Here is a 20865-nt window from a genome sequence, read left to right on the forward strand (position 1 = left end):
GAACAAAAGAGAGTTGGAGACCCTCAGTGTATTACTGAAAGCATGAGGCTGCCTAACATTTAGTAAAATGTTTATTGCAGCGCTCCCGCATAATCTCAGATGTTGGGGAACCCTGCAGCACAACCCATAACAATGACTCGTTATACAAGCAGGCAACATATGCTCCCATGTAAGTGTGACGCGAGCCCCTACATTCAGACCCCGCCTCCTCAAGTATCCAGCAAGAGCCTGCGCCCGCCAGAGCCACGTGACAGGAAGAATGGCTGCGTAACAACGAAACGCAGCCGAACATCGTCACGTGATCTCGTCACGCACACTCTCTCCCCCCCCCCCCCCTAATATCCCGATATCCTTTGCGTTTCTATTTCTCTTTCCGGGAACCAAAAATGTCCAAGAGAGGTGGGGGACTGAACGGGTCGGGAATCCGTCGCCATCCTCCGTGTCGGCGCCGGTGCGGGAGCCGCGCGGGGCGGAAGCGCCGCTCGTGGCCCCTGCTAGCACGGCCGAGGCGTCGAGTGGAGCGCGGGGAGGGCCGGGTGAGCGGCCGCGCTGAAGAGAGCGGAGCTTCGCTGGTGGGCCGCCATGTTGGAGGACCCCGGTCTGACTCTCACTCTCTCTCTTCTCTGTCCCAGGACGCGGCGGTTCATCCGGTGCCAAGTTCCGCATCTCGCTGGGTCTGCCGGTGGGAGCCGTCATTAACTGCGCTGATAACACGGGTGAGTGGGCTACCGGGATATGGGGAGCTCTGCTCTCGTTGTCTGGGGCCGCTTCTCCCTCTCACCTGCTTTGTTTCCTCTCAGGGGCCAAAAACTTGTACATCATCTCCGTGAAGGGCATCAAAGGTCGCCTGAACCGGCTACCGGCCGCCGGCGTGGGGGACATGGTGATGGCCACCGTGAAGAAAGGAAAGCCCGAGCTGCGCAAGAAGGGTGAGTACCGCTGGCCTGCCCGGGCGCTCTCCGCTCCCCCTCCCGGTTCCCCTTCTGAAAAGCACTCGCTCGGCCCGCGCCCGTGGCCCAGGGAGTTGTCGTGGAAGGGTAGAGAGATCGCACTGCCTTTGGGTGAGATTGCAGCTCCGGGTGCTGTGAAGCTCAATCCGCGGTGCTACAGTCCTGGCAGAGCTCGGGTGGTTCCGTTTCCACCGGATGCTAGGAGTGGATGTGGGGTGGTCTACGGGCCCCTGCGGTGGGACCCATCTTTTACGCGTTTTCTTTATAATGAAAAGAAACATCCTGTATGTGGTGAGCTCCTCCGCGCTCTGTGTATTGAGATCCTGGGGACGAGATTCCCTGGCTCGGTATCATTTGACAGCAGAAAGACACATCTAGATGCCGTCCTGATTATATCTCGGTGTGCTCAGCAAAGTTTTTTTTAGGGGCGAACTACTGCTCCATGCTTGGGTTAAACTATATTTTTTAGTAGCTAAATAAGGTACCGGTTTGTATGTTTGATTTTATTAACGGTTTTACTTTGGTTATTTCCTATTTTAATACTGTAAATATTCACAGAAGGGTCGAGTTCGTTTCATGTTTATGCATGGTCAAACTTAACCCTGTTAACCATTTAGGATGGTCGTCTTGATAGAAAGGCAGAATAGAAACTTCAAACAGAAGAAAAATCTCATATGAGGGGGGGGGGTGTTAGGGAAAATGCGCTTTATTCAGTGCTGAGTATCTTGCCCTGAACTACATATGAAGGAAGATATAACTGGGATGTATGTTCTTTTTTTTCTGTACAGTACATCCAGCGGTAGTAATTCGGCAGCGGAAGTCATACAGGAGAAAAGACGGAGTATTTTTATATTTTGAGGACAACGCCGGGGTTATTGTGAATAACAAAGGAGAAATGAAAGGTATGTGGTCCAATTTTTAAAAAATGCTCGGTACCTAAATTACCTGCAGTTCATTTGCCAAGAGTTAGGTGCCTACATTGTTTACTGTATCCTGAAAGTCAGTGCTAGGTTTTTAACTTTTCCCATGCCCCAACTCTGCCCCCATAGCCACTTACTTTGGCTACTAAATTTTGGGACTTGAGCCTAGTCAGTTTTTAAAGGGACTGATTTAAGTTCCAACATCAAGTACCTGATACCCCTGGACTGGTATTATGACTGTTCTAGAAGGACTTTGGCTCTGTGGGATTTTTGGACCTGTTAATTGGTGGGCATAATGTGGAAGAACCTTGGTAGGGTGCTGGGGTATCATAGGATGTATTAGATATGCATTCTGTTTTCTGCAGTCTTGCTGTAGCTTTAACCAATACTTCAGGCTATTAACTTGTTAGTGGGCATTGTAGCTTGGTATGTTGCGAGATGTGCTCCCATTAGTGTAATTTTCACTCTTTCCCTCAGGTTCTGCAATCACAGGTCCAGTGGCAAAGGAATGTGCGGACTTATGGCCCAGGATTGCATCCAATGCAGGCAGCATTGCATAAACCTCTTCCATCCTATTTGTAAAAATTTAAAATAAAATGTTGGTTCTACAGAATCCTGCTTTCCTTCATTTCTGTGCTGCGTAGAGGTCCATCTGAGCTGTGAAGGAGGACACGCTTGCCATGGGAATAGGGGAGATGACATGCAGGGGTTAACTCAAAACAAGTTGTTTGGTTTTGAATTACACAGGATCCTAGGGTTCAACTGCCATTGAGCCACTGGCAATCTGCTTCCTGTTGGATGACTTCAGAGACTGTGGTTCTACTGGCCTGCTTGGGTGTCTGGCAGAGGTTGCCAGTTCTTGAGTTGCACTGCTGGGTGTTTGTGCAATGAAGAAGTTAAATAGATGTGGAGGGAACTGCACTGCAGTGCTTTTTAGTAAAAGTGAGGCAGGAAGAAGATTAACAGTATACCAGCATGGGTGAAATCTACAGTAGCATTTAGACTAACTTCCAATCTGCTAAGTGGGCAAATGGGCATGGAGTCTCACACTAGGACTCGGGATTCACTCCCCTCAGCAGGTACTGGTTCTAACTGATTGCTTCTTTGGCTTGGCTGAGAAGACTGGTTGGATTTATGGGCTGTAGCCCTGTGAATCATAGCAAGCTGCTGAAAGATGCTTGCTCCTGGGGGGGGGGGGGGGGGGATTTGCATTGAAGAGAAAATTTAGCATCTCCCAACAGTTTTAATCTAACTTTAATTCCATTACATTCCACATTTGGCAGGTGTTGATGGTGCTTATGTTAGAAAAACCCCAGAGAGATTTGGGCCTAGGCTTTGATGATCGGGGGAGGGGGGCACTGCCAGTTCCTGCTGCTCTTACTGGGGGGAGGGTTGGTGTCAGCTTTGCTCTGTTGCACCTTGCTATTGTAATAATGCAGAGGCTGCAGACCTCCCACCCACCCCCATACCTATCTTCATTTCTTAACCCCCTCCCCTCCCAGCATGGCTCGCAGGATGGCTCGCAGGCCCTCCACCTGGAATTGTTTCCCGATACGAACAGATGTCCGGCTGCAGCGGCTAGAGCAGAACTTCATACTTGATGGGATAGCCGCAGAGAAGCAGAAATCGAAATATGATTATGCACAGCCCAAGCTCTGGTCCATCATTCCCCCGTACAACTCACAGAGGGACCAGCACGCAGCGTCTTATTTTGCCAACCCCAATGTGCAGACCTTGCTCCGGAAAACTGGCCAGGTAAGGGAAAAAGGGGTGCAAATGCTGATCTCTGAAGCAACTGGACCACAGGAATACAAGCATTGCCGTGCTGGGTCAGACAAAAGGCCAAGTCCAGCATTCTGTCTTTGATAGTGGCTGGCCCAGGTCACAAGAACATGGCAGAGCCCAAAAAATTCATTCTTACTCCCAGGGATAGCAATGGCCTTCACTACTCTACCTGGCTTCAGCAATGAAGCTATTAGAACTTATGATTTGCTGTACTGGTCAGACCAAAAGTGTATCAAGCCTATCATGCTGTCTGAGTAATCTGGGTCCCAAGTAACTGGCAGGATCCCCAAAAGGTCAATAGATTCTAATCTGCTTATTCTAGGGATAAACAATGGAGTTCCTGACGTCCACCTTAATAATGATTTATGGACTTTTCCTTCAGGAACTTGTCCAAACCTTTTTTTTAAATGCAGCTACACTAGCTTCTACCATATCCTCAGACAATGAATACTAGAGCTTAATTACACATTGAGCAAAAATATTTTCTCATTAGTTTTAAATGTATTACCCAGTAACTTCATTGTGTGTTCTCTGGTCTTTATACTTTTCAGAGGCATAAACAACTGATTAATGTTTACTTGTTCCATTCCACTCATAGACCTCTATCATACTTCCCCCTCAGCCATCTCTTTTCCAAGCTGAAGTCCTAACCTCTTTAGCCTTTTTTCATAGGAGACTTGTTTCATCCCATTTATCATCTTGGTCACCCTTCTCTTTAGCTTTTCCAGTTATGCTTTCCTAGCGTGTAGCCAGATGGATTCAGGACCAATGGGTTTATGCTTCCCTGCCAGCAGATGGAGACTGAGTCAGGTTTCAAAGCTGACCGCCCTAGATACACCCCTGCAGTGACCTCAGCCCTTCAGTATTTCTCCATCTCCAGCAGATGTAGACATGCTTTCCCTATGGGGATCGCTGTAACTTTTGGAAGAAGAAATTCTACTTCTAAATTGGAGAAAAGATTGAGCCCTGCGGTGATATCTAAAGGTCCCTCCCCCATTTGAGAATTCCTGAGGTGATTTCTGACCCAGTGTGGACTTTGCTGCTCAAGCATCTGAAAGGCAGTGGGTACAAGGAGCTGAATGTGACTGTGATGGCCAAAGCCCTTTCCCCCTTGCAGCCGGAGATGGTCTCTGTACTGAGCCCCGGTGAGTTAAAAAAAAAAAAATTTTACTTCAGAGAAGAGGGGCTTTGGTAAGACTTCCTCCAGTCTCCTTTCTCTGTGCACTGTACCCATGTTATTGCCGATCTCTTTGGGCCATAGGGAAGTGGGCTTATGAGCGGGGTGGCAGCCCCCAGGTGGGCTAGGCCCTGCTTTAAGCTTGGTCAGCACACCACGTTTGTGCCTATTTCTCTGTCCGGAGGTGGATGACTCGGGGGGGGGGGGGGGGGGGTGGAAATCACCACAGCCTTTTTAGCAGACACAGGCTCTGATTTATTCCATACTTCAGCCAGAGGAACAGTCGCTGTGGTAACGGCGAGAAGACAGCTATGGTTGCAGAATTGATCAGCCGATGCAACCTTCAAGGCCAACTACAAAGTTGCCCTTTAAAGGATCACTCCTATTTGGAAACAAATTGGAAAATCTGGCCAGTAAATGGGGCGAATTTCCAGTCCCCCGGCTGCCAGAAGATAAGAGGAAGCAGTTGCAGCGCCCCTCGCCTATGTGGGGCTGGTCCAGGGGCTTTCAACGTTTCTGCTCCTACAGAAACTCAACATTTCAGAGGTCTCAGCCCTTTGGAAGAACTGTCCTTTCATAGTAGACAGCCCAAGAGGGACAGAGTCAGGTTCAAGGTCGTCCCGAACCACCCAATAAAATTTTACCACCCCATATTTGGAACGAGGAGATAGGGGTTTGACTGTCTCTCTTTTATCAGAGGTGGGTCGAGATAATTTCAGACAAGTGGGTATTGGAAGTCATACAAGAAAGATGTGCTGGAATTTCGTAGCTCTCCTCAAGACATATTCATGATGTCTCCTTGCCACTCTCAGCACAAAAAGCAGGCAGAGGAGATTACTCTTTTAACGCTTCTTAGAATGAGGGCTGTAATCCTAATCCCTACGCCCCAGGAAAATACGGGGCGTTATTCCATCTATTTCATCGTACCCAAGAAGGAAATTTCCTTTCGCTCCATCCTGGACCTCAAGTGTTAACAGTCACCTACAAGTGAATTTCCGCATAGAAACTGTATGCTCCATGATAATGGCTGTACAGCCTTTAGAGAGAATGGCGACCAAGAAGGTGGAGGGTCTTCATCGAATGACTTACGAGGAGAGATTGAAGAATCTAAATATGTACACCCTGGAGGAGAGGAGGAGCAGAGGTGATATGATACAGACTTTCAGATACTTGAAAAGTTTTAATGATCTAAAGACAATGACAAACCTTTTCAATTGGAAAAAAATCAGCAGAACCAGGGGTCACAATTTGAAACTCCAGGGAGGAAGAACCAATGTCAGGAAGTATTTCTTCACGGAGAGGGTGGTGGATGCCTGGAATGCCCTTCCGGAGGAAGTGGTGAAGACGAAAACTGTGAAGGACTTCAAAGGGGCGTGGGGTAAACACTGTGGATCCATAAAGACTAGAGGATGTGAATGAAGAGAAGAGGCATTGGGGTAGCTTGCGGGAATGACAGCTACTACCTGGTGATTAATACCCTTATTCAATAAACAATACTCACTGTCAATGCGACTCCAGCATTGCTCTCTGCTTCAACGGCAAGAGGAAGTGTGGTAAAAAGGATTTGCATTCACAAAAAAACCGGGGAGTAGCTTGCTTGTTGTGGTGGTTACTCCCCCAAACCAAATAAGTCTGATACTTCTTTCAATGCATATCCAGCATAGCTCTCTGCTTCAATGGCAGGGGGAAAGATGAAAAGAGGATTTATATTCAGGCAACAACCAACAAGGACTGAATTACATAGTCTGGGTAAACTAATAATTATGGGTGTAGCTTGCTTTTTACGGCAGTTACTACCCCTAACCAATTAAGCTAGATACTTTACTTAGAATCAGCTCCAGCAGTGCTCTCTACATCAGTGGTGGGGGTGGAAGGTAGCTAGAACCAAAAAGTTACTAATAAGGGCCAAGAGTAACACATAAGTATGAGGAAAAAAAAGTGTGAAAGCTTGCTGGGCAGACTGGATGGGCCGTTTGGTCGTGTCCTGCCGTCATTTCTATGTTAACTAACCTTCCTGGACCTATCTGAGGCCTACCTACATATTCCAGTCCATCAAGAACACCAATGCTTCCTACACTTTGCCATACTGGCTCGCCATTATCTGTTTTGGGCACTGCCTTTGGCTTAGCCACCTCCCTGAGAACATTTTCCAAGGTTATGGTGGTGGTGGCGGCAGCAGCATTGAAAAGAGGAATCCTGGTACACCCATACTTGGATGACTGCTTGATCCTGGCCAAGTCCAAGGAAGAAAGTCTATGGGTGACCAACAGGGTGAGCTCCTTGCTTCAGGAACTCAGTTGAGTAGTAAACCTGAACAAGAGCAGTCTCAAGCCTTCCCAGTTGCTAGAGTATCTGGGTGTCTGGTTCGACTCCAGACCATACTGATATGGAAGTTGATGTCCCAATTGTGTCAGTTGAGGAACCCAATACACCCAATAATTTGTACCCCGGTATAGCACTGTCCCCATTGGTTATCCTCTTTCCACCATGTCTCTGAGATGCCAATTAAGTCTCATCATTCACGGCTATACATTCTAATTCTCCCATCTTCTTAGACTTCTGGCATTAGAATACAAACATTTCAAAGTTTGGTTTTTGTTTGTATTTTCATTCTGCTTTTTAATTGATAGGGATAAGTTAGAATTTTTTAGCTCAGGTAAGTTTTTAGTTACAGGCACTTGACTACTTTTCTTATTAATGGAACCTCACTGTCGGGATGCCCTAATTATAATGCATCATTAGTATCCTTTGAAGATACCTCTCTCCGAACCATGTGCTGCTGAGCAACTGTCAGCTTTCCCCTTAGAGCAGCTTTTAAACTAGAACAATCTCCTTTTTAAAGGTTAGCGCCAGCAGTCTGGTTCCACCCTGGTTAAGGTGGAGCCCATCCCTTCGGAAGAGACTTCCCCAAAAGGTTCCCCAGTTCCTAACAAAACTGAATCCCTCTTCCTTGCACCATTGTCTCATCCACGCATTGAGACTCCGGAGCTCTGCCTGCCTCTGGAACAGGGAGCATTTCAGAGAATGCTACCCTGGAGGTTCTGGATTTAAGCTTTCTACCTAAGAGTCTAAATTTGGCTTCCAGAACCTCCCCTCCCACATTTTCCTATGTCGTTGGTGCCCACATGTACCACGACAGCCGGCTCCTCCCCAGCACTGTCTAAAATCCTATCTAGGTGACTCGTGAGGTCTGCCACCTTCACACCAGGTAGTCATGTTACCAGGCGATCCTCATGCCCACCAGCCATCTGGCTGTCTACATTCCTAATAATTGAATCATGTTTGGGTACTTGTGACTTGGATTGGCCACTGTTGGAAACAGGATCCTGGACTTGATGGCCCATTGGTCTGACCCAGTATGGCATATCTTATGTTCCAGTGTGGAATTCTTAAGCCGTGTTCATGCCTCGTGCACATCTTTAACCTTTAAAACTCCTTTTTATTTTTTTTTCCTAATGTCCTTATTCTATCATAGTCTTTCCTCCCTTTCTTTTTTTCTTTCAGGTTGTTACATTCTATTGCAGTGACTGTTCATTTTGATTGCATTATAACCACTATTGTTAAGCAGCCCTGTCACAGTAATCCTTTGCACCAGGTTCCTAAAGATCAAATTGCAGTCTGCAAACCCTTTCCTGGAGGAAACACATCACTGGAAACAACCTGTGTGGGAGGGGATGGAAGCAATACATAGTCCTGCAGTGACACAGTCAGGACTACTATGGAGCAGATTAAAAATGGTGGCCCCCTTGGAGCAGGGGGGACCTTGCTGCTATTGTGGAAATGGCTCCTTGTGCTAAAAGAAGGTGGAAGTGACTGAGATTTTGCTATTTTTCCCCCCTTCTTGCTACAGGACCAGGGTGGTTCCTCTGTTGGGGGCTGGATGGAGGATTACTTTTATATATTTGGGGAGCCTCAAAAGTATCTGAACAGGAGGAACTGGAAAGGTGCAGGTAACATCCCTCTCTGACCTACTGGGCTGAAAGTCCATTTGAATAGGTCAGGGTTTTCTTCCTTATTAATAAGAACTTCTTGGGCTTGAGGAAAAATGTGACTTGCCATTTGTTTGTGTGGTGAAGTAGTAACCAAATGGAACTAGCCATCAACTTGTCCTGCTGAGAGTGCCTGTGAAGGGCAGGCCCGAGGGCCACATTGTGCTGGAATAAGCAGCCCCGTCCAACCCTTAGCAGTGCTCTTGCTTCCTGTTACCTGACTGAGCCAGAACAAAAACTTCTTTTCTTTGTAGAGAGCACATTTCCAAAACCTCCTTGTATTGCTTGCGTGTGCTAATTTTATCTTTATTAATAAAGGCCAGCCAGCTGGCCGAGCTGGGTCATCCCCTCCATTTGTGGGTTGAAGATGTGATAAAGGCAATGCTGGCAGCCTCAGGAGCAGGGGAGTTGTTCATTGTTAAGGGGTGATAGCTAGTGGCTGGATTTAGGAATTGTGATGTGTGGCCGACAGCCAAGGCCCATAATGGGTGTGAATTTGAAGGTTCATGCTGCCCAAGCTGAACCTACAAAGGAGTAGGAGGAAGCTGTGGGCCAAAAGCAAACAAACCTATATCCTTTATTTCATAGCTAACAATGACCCCAAACGTAAGCTGTAGACTACAACCTCTTCTGGAGGCACACCTAAGCAGCTGGGTTTTTAATATATCCATAATGAATATGCATTGGGACATGGGGTATGCAAATTTCCCTTATGCATATTCATTGTGGCAATCCTGAAAATCTGACTGGTTAGGTGCGCCTCCAGGAGCTGGTTGGGAACACTGGACTACAGCAGAGGTAGGCACTGGAGTGCTAGGTCCAGGTCTGGTTTTTGGACTATTCATAATGAATATGCATGAAAGAGATTACATGTACTGCCTCCACTGTTTGCAAATATTTAATGCATATTCATTTTGAATGTGGTGTGTACCAGAGCTGTTTGTGGTGATTGGAGACTGGCAGTACCTGTCTTGTAGGCAATTCTGGTGCTTCTAGGCTATTGAATACGTATGAGACATTTGTAGGGCAATGTGCGAGCCCTTCTCTCATGCAAATTCATTAGGGATATCCTGAATACCTGGCGGCCCTCAAAGACTAGAATTGCCTGCCCCTGGCCTAGAGGTTAATTTTCTTCCACTGGCTGACTGTTTAATCCTAACTCTAGATCTTGTTCCAAATTTGGGTTTTTGCTAGAGTTCCACCTTTCCTTCATATCATTTGATGATAGGTTTTTCTTTCCTTAGTTAGTAATGCTTATTGAATAATGTGATAGTTACAACACTAGCCTTCCTATTCAGAGATAGCCAACTCTAGTTCTTGAGTGCTACAAACTGGCCAGCATATTTGTATGTACTACCTCCAGAGTATGTAACTATCTCATGATAAATCAGAAAACCAGACCTGTTGCTGGCACTTGAAGAGCAGAGTTGCCTAACCCTGGTTTAACGTGAGCAGACTGCAGCTGTAGATGCTGTAAAGCCAATCCACAAGGTTCCCCTTCTAGGAGTGATAATGGCAAAGCAGTCTCAGTGGATGGACAGGGGCATTCAGTATTTCGTTTCTACACAGGCCATTCACCTGGAGAAGTTTATGGACACAACCTTTTTATGTCTGAAATACAACCCATCAATGGCTACAATGGACGCTTTGGGTACCGGCGGACTATCCCACAACTGCGCCACTGGCCCTCTGTGTTTGGAGTGGCTACACCCTTCTCCCTGTACTGAGGATCAGAATGAAGCATGTGGCTGTCCAGATCTAGGCTGATCACCTCACAGAAGACTGTAAGGGGTAATCTTGAACAGCTCCATGAAAGGCAAAATAAACTTGAGTGCATCTGATGTAAGCCAGAACTTCATTTTCTGTAATGTTCAAATTACTTATTTATATTAAATGTTAATTGAGCTCTCCATTCTAATCAATTGATTTGTACTATGCTGCATTACTTTTAGGTATGTTGTGTTAAACTTTTTTCTCTCTCGCTTAAATATCCTGAATTGTTCTCCCTGTTCATTGTAACTTTCATGTAGTTAAATGGTTTTCCCCTGGTTCTACTGTAAACCAGTACAATAAGACTCGTCTTGAGCATCGGTATATTAAAAGAATTTAAATAAATAAATATATTTGTTTGCTTTTGTATTTCTCCTTAGTAAATAAATGCATCTTGTTTTTTTTCCTGTGGTCTGTTGCTTCTTGGGTTGGGTTGGGCTGGAAGAAAAACTGCAGTAATTCCCTATTTTAGTGCCAAAGTGTGGCCATGTTCACTGTGAAACAGCTGAATAATTGAAGCCAGGGTCAGTAAGGCTTGTCCTTGAGTACCAAAACTAGGTCTGGCTTTTAGGATATCTATAATGAATATTCATGGGTTATATTTGCATGCATTGTATTTAGATATGTCATGTATATTAATTGTGGATATAATGAAAACCTGATTTGTTTGGTCACTCAAGAACTGGAGATGTCTATGCCTGCTTAAATTTTTATGGTGAGGATTTTCTGTAGTCCTGTGAAGGGTATTTAGTTTTCACTCAGCAAATCTGCAGAGCCAAGTGTGAAGCAGCGTTACTAAGCCTGGACTTGCAGCATATCGTCTGCAAGCTTGCACTTGGTCTACCTGTGCTCCAGCAGGATTTGCTCCTTCATTGCCCACTGTTTCTGAGGGTAGAGCATTTGATTACAGATATGTGAAAGCCGTGTGCCCCTTCAGCTTTTTTCTTATTCAATAAAATTATCTGACATTTTATATAAAATTTCCATGCATGGTGGAATGTTTAATTTGCATGTATTTCAGGAATGGATTACTGATTGGTGGGTCTACACTTACTCCAACTATGAAATACCATTGGCTGGGTTCCCATCTGCACCTCATTGGATATGTAGTATGAAACCACCTTCACCTTCCCATTATAGAAGGGGGCATGACAGGGTTAACGTATTTGACTACCAAGCAAAAGGTTTGTAGTTTAAATCCATGTGCCCCCTTACATGTTTTTTGGTTTTTTTCATGTTCAATATATTTTTGAGTGAATTCTCATAAATGATAACATGGTCAAGCCATCAGAACAACATCAGAATATGAAAACAAGGCAAGATTACACCACATGTAGACTAGTAACTTTACACTCCTTTCACATTGAACCAAGAATGATCTCATCTATTCCCCCTCCCCTCCCCTTCTCCCCCTCCAGAGACTAATTCCCAAATCAACATTGTCCAGACATTTCCCAAGTATACACAGTCAATCATTGAGAGCCAGACTACTGGCTCTATGGGGCAAAGACTGTAGGTACAGGTCCCAGGTAAGCAGAAAAGTCGTCCGTCGTTTGAGTGAAGAGTGAGCATAGAAGGCGTCCATCTGCATTAGTTTGTGAAAATGAATCCTCCACATCCAAAAAGAGGGTGGCTCTTTGTCCCGCCAATGAAGGAGAATAATCTTCTTCCCTACCAATCCAGCTTTTTGAAGCAACATCCTCGGCCCTGGATTCACCACTAGGTGTCGCGTAATACAATGGAATAGCCAGAGGTATGGTGACATCGGTAAACACACCCCCACCAACTTTCCTAAATAACCAGCAATACTTCCCCAGTAATTGGCTAATTTGGGACATTCCCAAAAGACATGGGCCATGGTCCCCAACCGCATCTGGCAGCGCACACATTTATCAGTGTTGGCTATACCTGCTTTATGCGCAATCTGAGGAGTTAGATATGCCCTACGCAAAAATTTTAAATGCATCTCTCTGAAGTACATATTACCAGTAAGAGGCAGTATACTCCTTAAACTATAAGAGAAAATGTGGGAAGTAAGCAAAAACGTTCTAGCGATCTACAGAATTTTGACATAACTCCATGTGAGTACCACGTGCCAGCCTCTTATAATAAATTGAGAGAGATGGTTCATTTGTGTGGTCAAAGTGAAACATCCCATCCAAAGCTTTAAACACTGCCAAATGTTGGGCAGGGGGACCCAGGCCTTTGAGGTAATGGCCAAGCTGGAAATAACCAAACAGGTGTGTCCCTGGCAACCCGTACAATTCTTGCAAGCGAATAAAAGATAGAAGATGTCCCTCCTCGTCTAATGCATGACCCAGATACAATACCCCCTTACGTTCCCAAGTCTTAAAATACGTAGTCGTGGGCCCTGGAGAGAAGTCTAAATTACCCCTGATGGGGGTGAAACAAATGCATTGTCTAGGGATTCCCAAAGATTTAGTAAGGTGTGTCCACATTTTCCTCAAGGGGCCTATTAGGGGATGATTGGCTAACGTGTGCGGGAGCTTGGCACTAGAACTCATAAGAGCATAGATGTCAACTCAGTTAATGAAACCCTTTGAAATTCTGTCCACAGAACTGCACATTCTGCCCCTAAATCAAATAGTGAATCCATTTTTTACAACAGCCACCAATTGATTTTGAATTCGAACAACCTTACCTGGAAATATGCACTTGAGTGCTTCACAACTAAGAAAATGCCCACCATTCTCAACCTCATTTGTAGTAAAGTGTTTCATCACATAAAAATGTTCTGCTGGTCTATAATGATTTTTTCTGTCCCAGCAAGTACCAAATTTTGCTTTATTACATTGCTTTTTATATAACCACAACTGTTGGGCATACTGATTCTTAATCATAACATCTTAGTCTTTCTCCATTTTCTTTCTAATTTGCGTGTAATCATTTTACAAGTGCTTTGTGGTACAGAAGTCCAAGATTCACAGAATACATCTACTTCTGTTACTATCTACAGCATGTGCGATATCATAAGCGACGTTCAGCTTACTAGCAAGCATTTCTGGATTTTTTGAGTGCATACTCTTTTAATAGTTTGCTTCAAACAGCAACTCTGAGCTCTTTTTTCTAGTATTTTATATTATAGAAAACAGTGTTATGACCATATATATTTCCTTAAATGTGATTTAGAAACATTTTGGTCCAATGATCTATGATGTCTAGAATATGGCCAGCTGTACGAGTCGGTCGCTTAGCTCTTTAATGGAGAGATTACTTACCTGATAATCTCATTTTCCTTAGTGTATGTGTTACGCTTGGGCTCCGGTCAGGAGTCGTGAACACCACCCAGCAGGGTGGCTCCAGGTGGAGAGAGACAGGAAAGGCTATAAACAGTGTCTGGGTCCAGGCTGGGTCAGGGCAGGCGGCAAGTAACAGTGTCTGGGTCCAGGCTGGGTCAGGGCAGGCGGCAAGTAGCAGTGTCTGGGTCCAGGCTGGGTCAGGGCAGGCAGCAAGTAGCAGTGTCTGGGTCCAGGCTGGGTCAGGGCAAGGCAGGTCAGAAGGCCCGTAGGCCACACACCCACACAGAAGGCCCGTAGGCCACACACCGTAAGCAGGGCAAGGCAGGTCAGAAGGCCCGTAGGCCACACACACACAGAAGGCCCGTAGGCCACACTCAGTAAGCAGGGCAAGGCAGGTCAGAAGGCCCGTAGGCCACACACACACAGAAGGCCCGTAGGCCACACACAGTAAGCAGGGCAAGGCAGATCAGAAGGCCCGTAGGCCACACACACACAGAAGGCCTGTAGGCCACGCAAGGCAAGGCAAGGCAAGGAATAAGGCCCGAAGGCCACGCAAGGCAAGGCAAGGCAAGGAAAGGAATAAGGCCCAAAGGCCACGCAAGGCAAGGCAAGGAATAAGGCCCGAAGGCCACGCAAGGCAAGGCAAGGCAAGGAATAAGGCCCGAAGGCCGCGCAAGGCAAGGCAAGGAATAAGGCCCGAAGGCCACGCAAGGCAAGGCAAGGAATAAGGCCCGAAGGCCGCGCAAGGCAAGGCAAGGAATAAGGCCCGAAGGCCACGCAAGGCAAGGGAAGGTCCAGGGACCAAATGCACAGCAAGCAAGGAAGGCTAGAGCAGGAAGCCCAGGCGAGCTCGATGCCGAAGCCCTGAGGGAACTGTCAGGCAGGGTTATAAGGGACAGCCCAGAACATAGAGAGGAGAAGGGAGATGGACTGGGCCTGTCAGGAGATCCAGCTCTAGAGGGACCCCTGGTGGTGAGGCGGTTGCACAGCAGCCATAGCCGTAACAGTATGCAGATGGACTCATTACAAATGGGTATAGTGTGCTCATGCTAGCAGTTGGAGACGGATCTGACGTCAGCACGTTGTACATATACCCCTGCAGGAAGTGCAGACGCTCAGTAATCTTCCTTGCAAAAGCTTTCTGGATATATGTATGACTGACCGATTGATCACTTAACATGATTAACCTGATCGATTTGACAGTACCTGGAGACTGCCAGTGTTCTCAACCGGAAGGCGTCGACACCCGGCAGGGTGGATGCCCTATGTAATAATAACATGGCTTACCTTGAATCGGTGAATCCCCCTGTATATCGGCAGCCGGGCGGGATGCTGAGTCCATCTGCATACACTAAGGAAAACGAGATTATCAGGTAAGTAATCTCTCCATTTCCTAGCTTGTAGCAGATGGACTCATTACAAATGGGATGTACAAAAGCTACTCCCGGAGTGGGTGGGAGGCTGCCCGAGGTCCGTTTAGGATTGCCCTTGCAAATGCTGTGTCCTCCCTGGTCTGGACATCCAGACGGTAAAATCTGGAGAAGGTATGGAGGGAGGACCACGTTGCCGCTCTGCATATCTCCGCAGGCGACAGCATCCTAGTTTCTGCCCAGGAGGCCGCTTGCGCTCTGGTAGAGTGAACCTTGACCCGTAGAGGTGGTGGTTTCCCTGCTTCTACGTAGGCCGCCTTGATAACTTCTTTGATCCAGCGAGCAATAGTCGCCCGTGAGGCCGCTTCACCTTGCCTCTTCCCGCTGTGAAGGACGAACAGGTGGTCCGTCTTTCGTACTGCTTCCGACATTTCCAGGTATCTGGACAGCAGCCTGCCGATGTCAAGATGGCGCAGTATTCGACCTTCTTCCGACTTCTTCAAACCTTCCGTGGTTGGCAAGGATATGGTTATGTTGAGGTGGAAGTGCGAGACTACTTTGGGTAAGAAAGAAGGAACCGTGCGAAGATGGATAGCCCCTGGGGTGATCCTGAGAAACGGATCGCGGCAGGACAGTGCTTGTAGCTCTGAGATGCGGCGTGCTGAACACACAGCAAGAACACCATCTTCAAGGTTAACAAACGGAGGGACAGGCCTCGGAGGGGTCTGAAGGCAGGTCCCGCTAGGAATTCCAAAACTAGGTTGAGGTTCTACAGGGGCACTGGCCACTTCAGTGGCGGGCGAATGTTTTTGACTCCTTTCAGGAAACGTGAAACGTCTGGGTGTGTGGCAATGCTGTTGCCGTCACTCCTGGGGCCGTAGCAGGATAGCGCTGCCACCTGAACCTTGATTGAATTGAGGGACAGACCCTTCTGGAGCCCGTCTTGCAGGAAATCCAAAATGATGGGGATTTTAGCGGCATGTGGATTGGTGCTGCGAGTTTCGCACCAGGCTTCAAATACTCTCCAGATCCTTATTTAAGTTAGTGATGTGGAGAACTTGCGTGCACGGAGGAGTGTATCTATTACCGGCCCCGAGTATCCCCTTTTCTTCAGTCTAGCCCTCTCAATGGCCAGACCGTAAGAGAGAATTAAGCTGGATTCTCGTGGAGGATGGCACCTTGCCGCAGCAGGTCCCTGTGAGGAGGCAGGGGTAAAGGATCCCCTGCCAGTAGTCTTCTCATGTCTGCGTACCAGGGTCTTCTTGGCCAGTCCGGGGCCACCAGAAGAACTAGGCCTCTGTGCCGCTGAATCTTGTGTATAATGGCACCCAGCAGGGGCCCTGGGGGAAAGGCATATAGCAGGATCTCCTGAGGCCATGGCTGTACCAGGGCGTCGATCCCCTGGGATAGAGGATCTCGCCTGCGACTGAAATATCTGGTACTTGAGCGTTGGACCTGTCCGCTAGTAGGTCCATGCCCGGCGTCCCCCACTGATCCGTGATCATCTGGAAGGTCGTGGATGACAGCTGCCTTTCCCCCGGGTTTAGGCTTTCTCTGCTGAGGAAGTCTGCCGTGGTGTTGTCCTTCCCGGCGATGTGGACGGCGGAGATGTCCTGGAGATTTGCTTCCGCCCAAGCCATCAGGGGGGCTAATTCTAAGGATACCTGTCGGCTTCTGGTTCCGCCCTGTCGGTTGATGTATGCCACCGTGGTGGCATTGTCCGACATCACTCTGACTGCTCTGTTACGAAGTCTGTGGGCAAATCGTAGGCATGCTAACCTGACTGCCCGTGCCTGTAGTCGGTTGATGTTCCACCCCGACTCTTCTCTGTTCCACCGCCCTTGGGCGGTTAGTTCTTCGCAGTGTGCTCCCCAGCGCTCAGGCTGGCACTCTTGTTAACGCACAATCCATCTCCAAGAAAACTCATATACTCAATGACTTCCTATCCGATGCAAAACTTGACATCTGTGCCATCACAGAAACCTGGTTAAAACCCACCGACACTGCTCTAATAAATCAGCTTCCCATCCAGGCCTACGATCTCCTCTCTATACCCAGACCCAAAAAAAGAGGAGGTGGCCTTCTCCTCGCAGCCAAAAAAGCGCTAGGTCTGACATTGCAGGCCTCTAATAACCTATCAAATATCGAATTTGCGCTATTCAACTCAAAACATCTGGCGATCGGATTAATTTATGCCCCTCCCGGAATACTGGAAGCAGACCCATCCACAATCATAGAACTAACAGCAAAACACCTGAACTCCGGAAAACCAGCCATCCTGATGGGAGACTTTAACTTTCACGTGGATGTCCAACCTCATTCTACCAACTGCAAAACTCTTCTCTCCTCTCTCAGCAATATGGGTTTCAGACAAATTGTGAAAGAACCAACCCACAAAGCACGTCATACGTTAGACCTTATCTTCATAAACGATGGAATTTCAACCCACACTATCCCAACTTGCCTTCCGGTACCGTGGACAGACCACCGAATCATCTCATCGGTGTTAAAGATCAAGGAGCTTCCTCCTCAATCAACACAATCAATAACTATATCCGTCAGGAAACAGTGCTCAGGAGACCGACTCAGCGAACACCACCTGGCCAAGGAATTAGTGCATCTGGACCTCTCCGACGCCAATTCAGCAACATCATCATGGATCAACATCACCAACAAGGTTGCAGATCAAGTGTGCCCCATGACGACAAAATCTATTAATCCAGACAAAAACAACAGGAAACCTTGGTTCACTCCGGAGCTAAAAGCACGTAAACATGAGCTTAGATGCAAGGACCACAAATGGCGAAAAAACCCATCTACAACAAACCTCCTCATCTACAAATCGTGCCTCAACTCACATAGAAACGACATCAACAAAACCAAGAAAGAATTCTTCTCCAAAAAAATACACCACTTCATTTTTGTTTCAAGAGCCCTTTTCTCTTATGTATCAACCCTCACTAAACCACCCGCGCCCACCATTCCAGATGAACAAGCTCTCAACAAAGCTAACGAACTGGCAGACTTCTTTGACAATAAAATCACCTCACTCCTAGCCCCCCTCAAGGGACCATCTCCGCATCCAAATTACTCAATCAACCACAGCTCTCAATCATCGCACTCAACCGTTCAACAATCATCGCACTCAACCGTTCAGCAACCCAACACAACCCCAGCAGTGCTCGACACCTTTGAGCCCACGTCCACATTAGAAATAGAAAACATCCTTAAGAAGATAAAACCATCCTCTCATCCGTCAGATCACATTCCTTCAAACATGCTGAGTTTGATCACTAACATCATCGCCAAACCTGTTGCAGACATCATTAACTGCTCTCTCACCCAAGGCCAAGTCCCTAACCAACTCAAGTTGGCCATGCTCAAACCGCTCCTCAAAAAACCCAACCTTCCCACCTCAGACCCAGCTAACTTCAGACCCATAGCAAACCTTCCCATGATAGCCAAAATTATGGAGAAAGTTTTTAACAGACAACTCACAGAATTCCTTGACGAAAACAACATCCTCACCACAAACCAATTTGGTTTCCGTAAGACCAGGAACACCGAATCGCTATTAGCCTCACTATCAGACACTATTATCATTAATCTGGAAAAAGGCCAACCTTGCCTCCTCGCACTTCTGGATCTCTCCTCAGCGTTTGACACCATAAACCACCCGTGCCTCCTGCAGCGCCTAACTGACATTGGCATCACAGGAGCAGCCTTCAACTGGTTCAAATCGTTTTTGAAGAACAGATCTTACAAGGTCAAGATAAATAACAAAGAGTCTCACTCCATTGAATCCAAGAGGGGGGTACCGCAAGGATCATCCCTCTCTCCGACTCTTTTCAATATATATCTTCTCCCGCTCTGTCACTTACTTACCAACCTCAAGCTAATACACTTTCTATACGCGGATGACATACAAATTCTCATCCCTATAGCAGACTCTCTACACAAAGCCATGTCATACTGGAATAAATGCCTTTCAGCTATCAACAACCTACTCGCCAGCCTCAACCTGGTTTTAAACACAAACAAAACCGAAATCCTCCTTATAGCTCCTGAAAATTACGTCCCACCCACACCTCCTATCGCTAGCCAACTTCCGGATACCTCCGTGCACTCCACATCGCATCAAGTAAGAGACCTGGGGGTCATCCTAGACAGCGGATTCAGCCTCAACAAATTCGTAAATAACACAACAAAAGAATGTTTCTTTAAACTACAAACTTTAAAGAAACTAAAGCCACTTCTTCTCTACAGAGACTTCCGCATGGTCCTACAAGCCATCATACTCCCGAAACTGGACTACTGTAACTCTCTCCTTCTAGGCCTTCCAGCTTGCACCACCAAACCACTTCAGATGGTCCTGAATGCCTCGGCAAGAATTCTCTCAAACGCCAAAAAAAGGGATCATATCACCCCAATCCTCCAGCATCTACACTGGCTACCGATTAAATACAGGATTCAGTTCAAATCCATAATGATGATACACAAGGCCTTATATAACATCTCTCCTCTCAACTTAACTTTTCAACTTCAGCTACACACCTCCAAGAAACCGACTAGAAGTGCGTACCAGAACAGGCTAATCACCCAACCGGCGAAATCCTCCCTGAGGAAACGCACATTATCCACAGCGGGCCCTTCACTCTGGAACTCGCTACCTCCAGACCTTCGCCTTGAACCTTGTCATACTACATTCAAAAAGAAACTTAAGACTTGGTTGTTCACACAAGCATTCCCTGAGAGCTAAGAGCAGGAAGAATGACAATTTCAGCTTAGTTGCTCTTTCCCCAGTCCCAGGCATACAAGTTCCCGAAGAGATCACTATTGAAATGTATATAATCATATAATCATGTTTTTCGGTTCACTGTAAGCTCCACTAAGTTTCCTCCTTGCGCCTTGCATGTTTCTTGTTAACTGTTCAGCAAATATCTACTAATTTGTTAATTGTTTAATCTGTTCAATGTAAAACGCTAATGAGGCGATAGTTCATGTTCCTTGTAAACCGGGGTGATATGTATATTATACAGGAACATCCGGTATATAAATCCTATAAATAAATAAATAAATCTGAGGTGAGCAGGGTCCAGGTTGGGGAGGACATTTTTTACCCCCGGCTCATGTGGCCGGGCTGCAGCCACCACCGTAACTGATGCCATAGTCTGGCCGGTAGAGGTAGATGCACGGTGTAGTTCCGTAATCGTGGGCTCCACCGAGATAGAAGGGCGCGTTGTAACGGTCTCATATGAGCCCGCACCCATGGTACTACTTCCAGAGTGGAGGACCTGTAGGTAATCCCAAGCTGTGGGCCGGGTGGCACTCAGCAAAGTCTGCAAACGATTCTGGAGTCTTAATTTCCTCTTGGAGGTCAGGCTGACTTTGTCTCCCTGGGTGTCGAATTGGACTCCGAGGTATTCCAGCGACTGCGAAGGCTGTAGGGAACTCTTGTTTGTGTTGACTACCCATCCTAGGCTTTCCAGAAGAGATATAACTTTGTTGGTTGCCCGGTGGCTCTCCTCCGGTGACTTTGCCCTGATCAGCCAATCGTCTAGGTAGGGATGGACGAGGATTCCTTCCTTCCTGAGTGACGCCGCCACTACTACTATTACCTTGGTAAAGGTCCATGGCGCGGTGG

General features: G+C 46.9%; 2 protein-coding genes across 2 annotated transcripts; both read left to right on the forward strand.

Annotated features, from left to right (window-relative positions):
- The first annotated feature begins 241 nt into the window (after nucleotides 1–241).
- Nucleotides 242–2483, forward strand: RPL23 (ribosomal protein L23). Its single transcript, XM_029573638.1, has 5 exons — nucleotides 242–399; nucleotides 633–716; nucleotides 801–929; nucleotides 1739–1852; nucleotides 2348–2483. The coding sequence occupies exons 1-5, from the start codon at nucleotides 387–389 to the stop codon at nucleotides 2428–2430; spliced, it is 423 nt and encodes a 140-aa protein (XP_029429498.1). The 5' UTR covers nucleotides 242–386; the 3' UTR covers nucleotides 2431–2483.
- A 600-nt stretch (nucleotides 2484–3083) lies between these two features.
- C12H17orf98 (chromosome 12 C17orf98 homolog) lies at nucleotides 3084–10662 on the forward strand. Its single transcript, XM_029573637.1, has 3 exons — nucleotides 3084–3625; nucleotides 8683–8782; nucleotides 10391–10662. Exons 1-3 carry the CDS (start codon nucleotides 3374–3376, stop codon nucleotides 10546–10548), a joined length of 510 nt encoding a protein of 169 aa, XP_029429497.1. The 5' UTR covers nucleotides 3084–3373; the 3' UTR covers nucleotides 10549–10662.
- The last annotated feature ends 10203 nt before the right edge of the window (nucleotides 10663–20865 follow it).

The sequence above is a fragment of the Rhinatrema bivittatum genome, chromosome 12 (genome assembly GCF_901001135.1).
Source record: "Rhinatrema bivittatum chromosome 12, aRhiBiv1.1, whole genome shotgun sequence".
Taxonomy (NCBI): Eukaryota; Metazoa; Chordata; class Amphibia; order Gymnophiona; family Rhinatrematidae; genus Rhinatrema; species Rhinatrema bivittatum.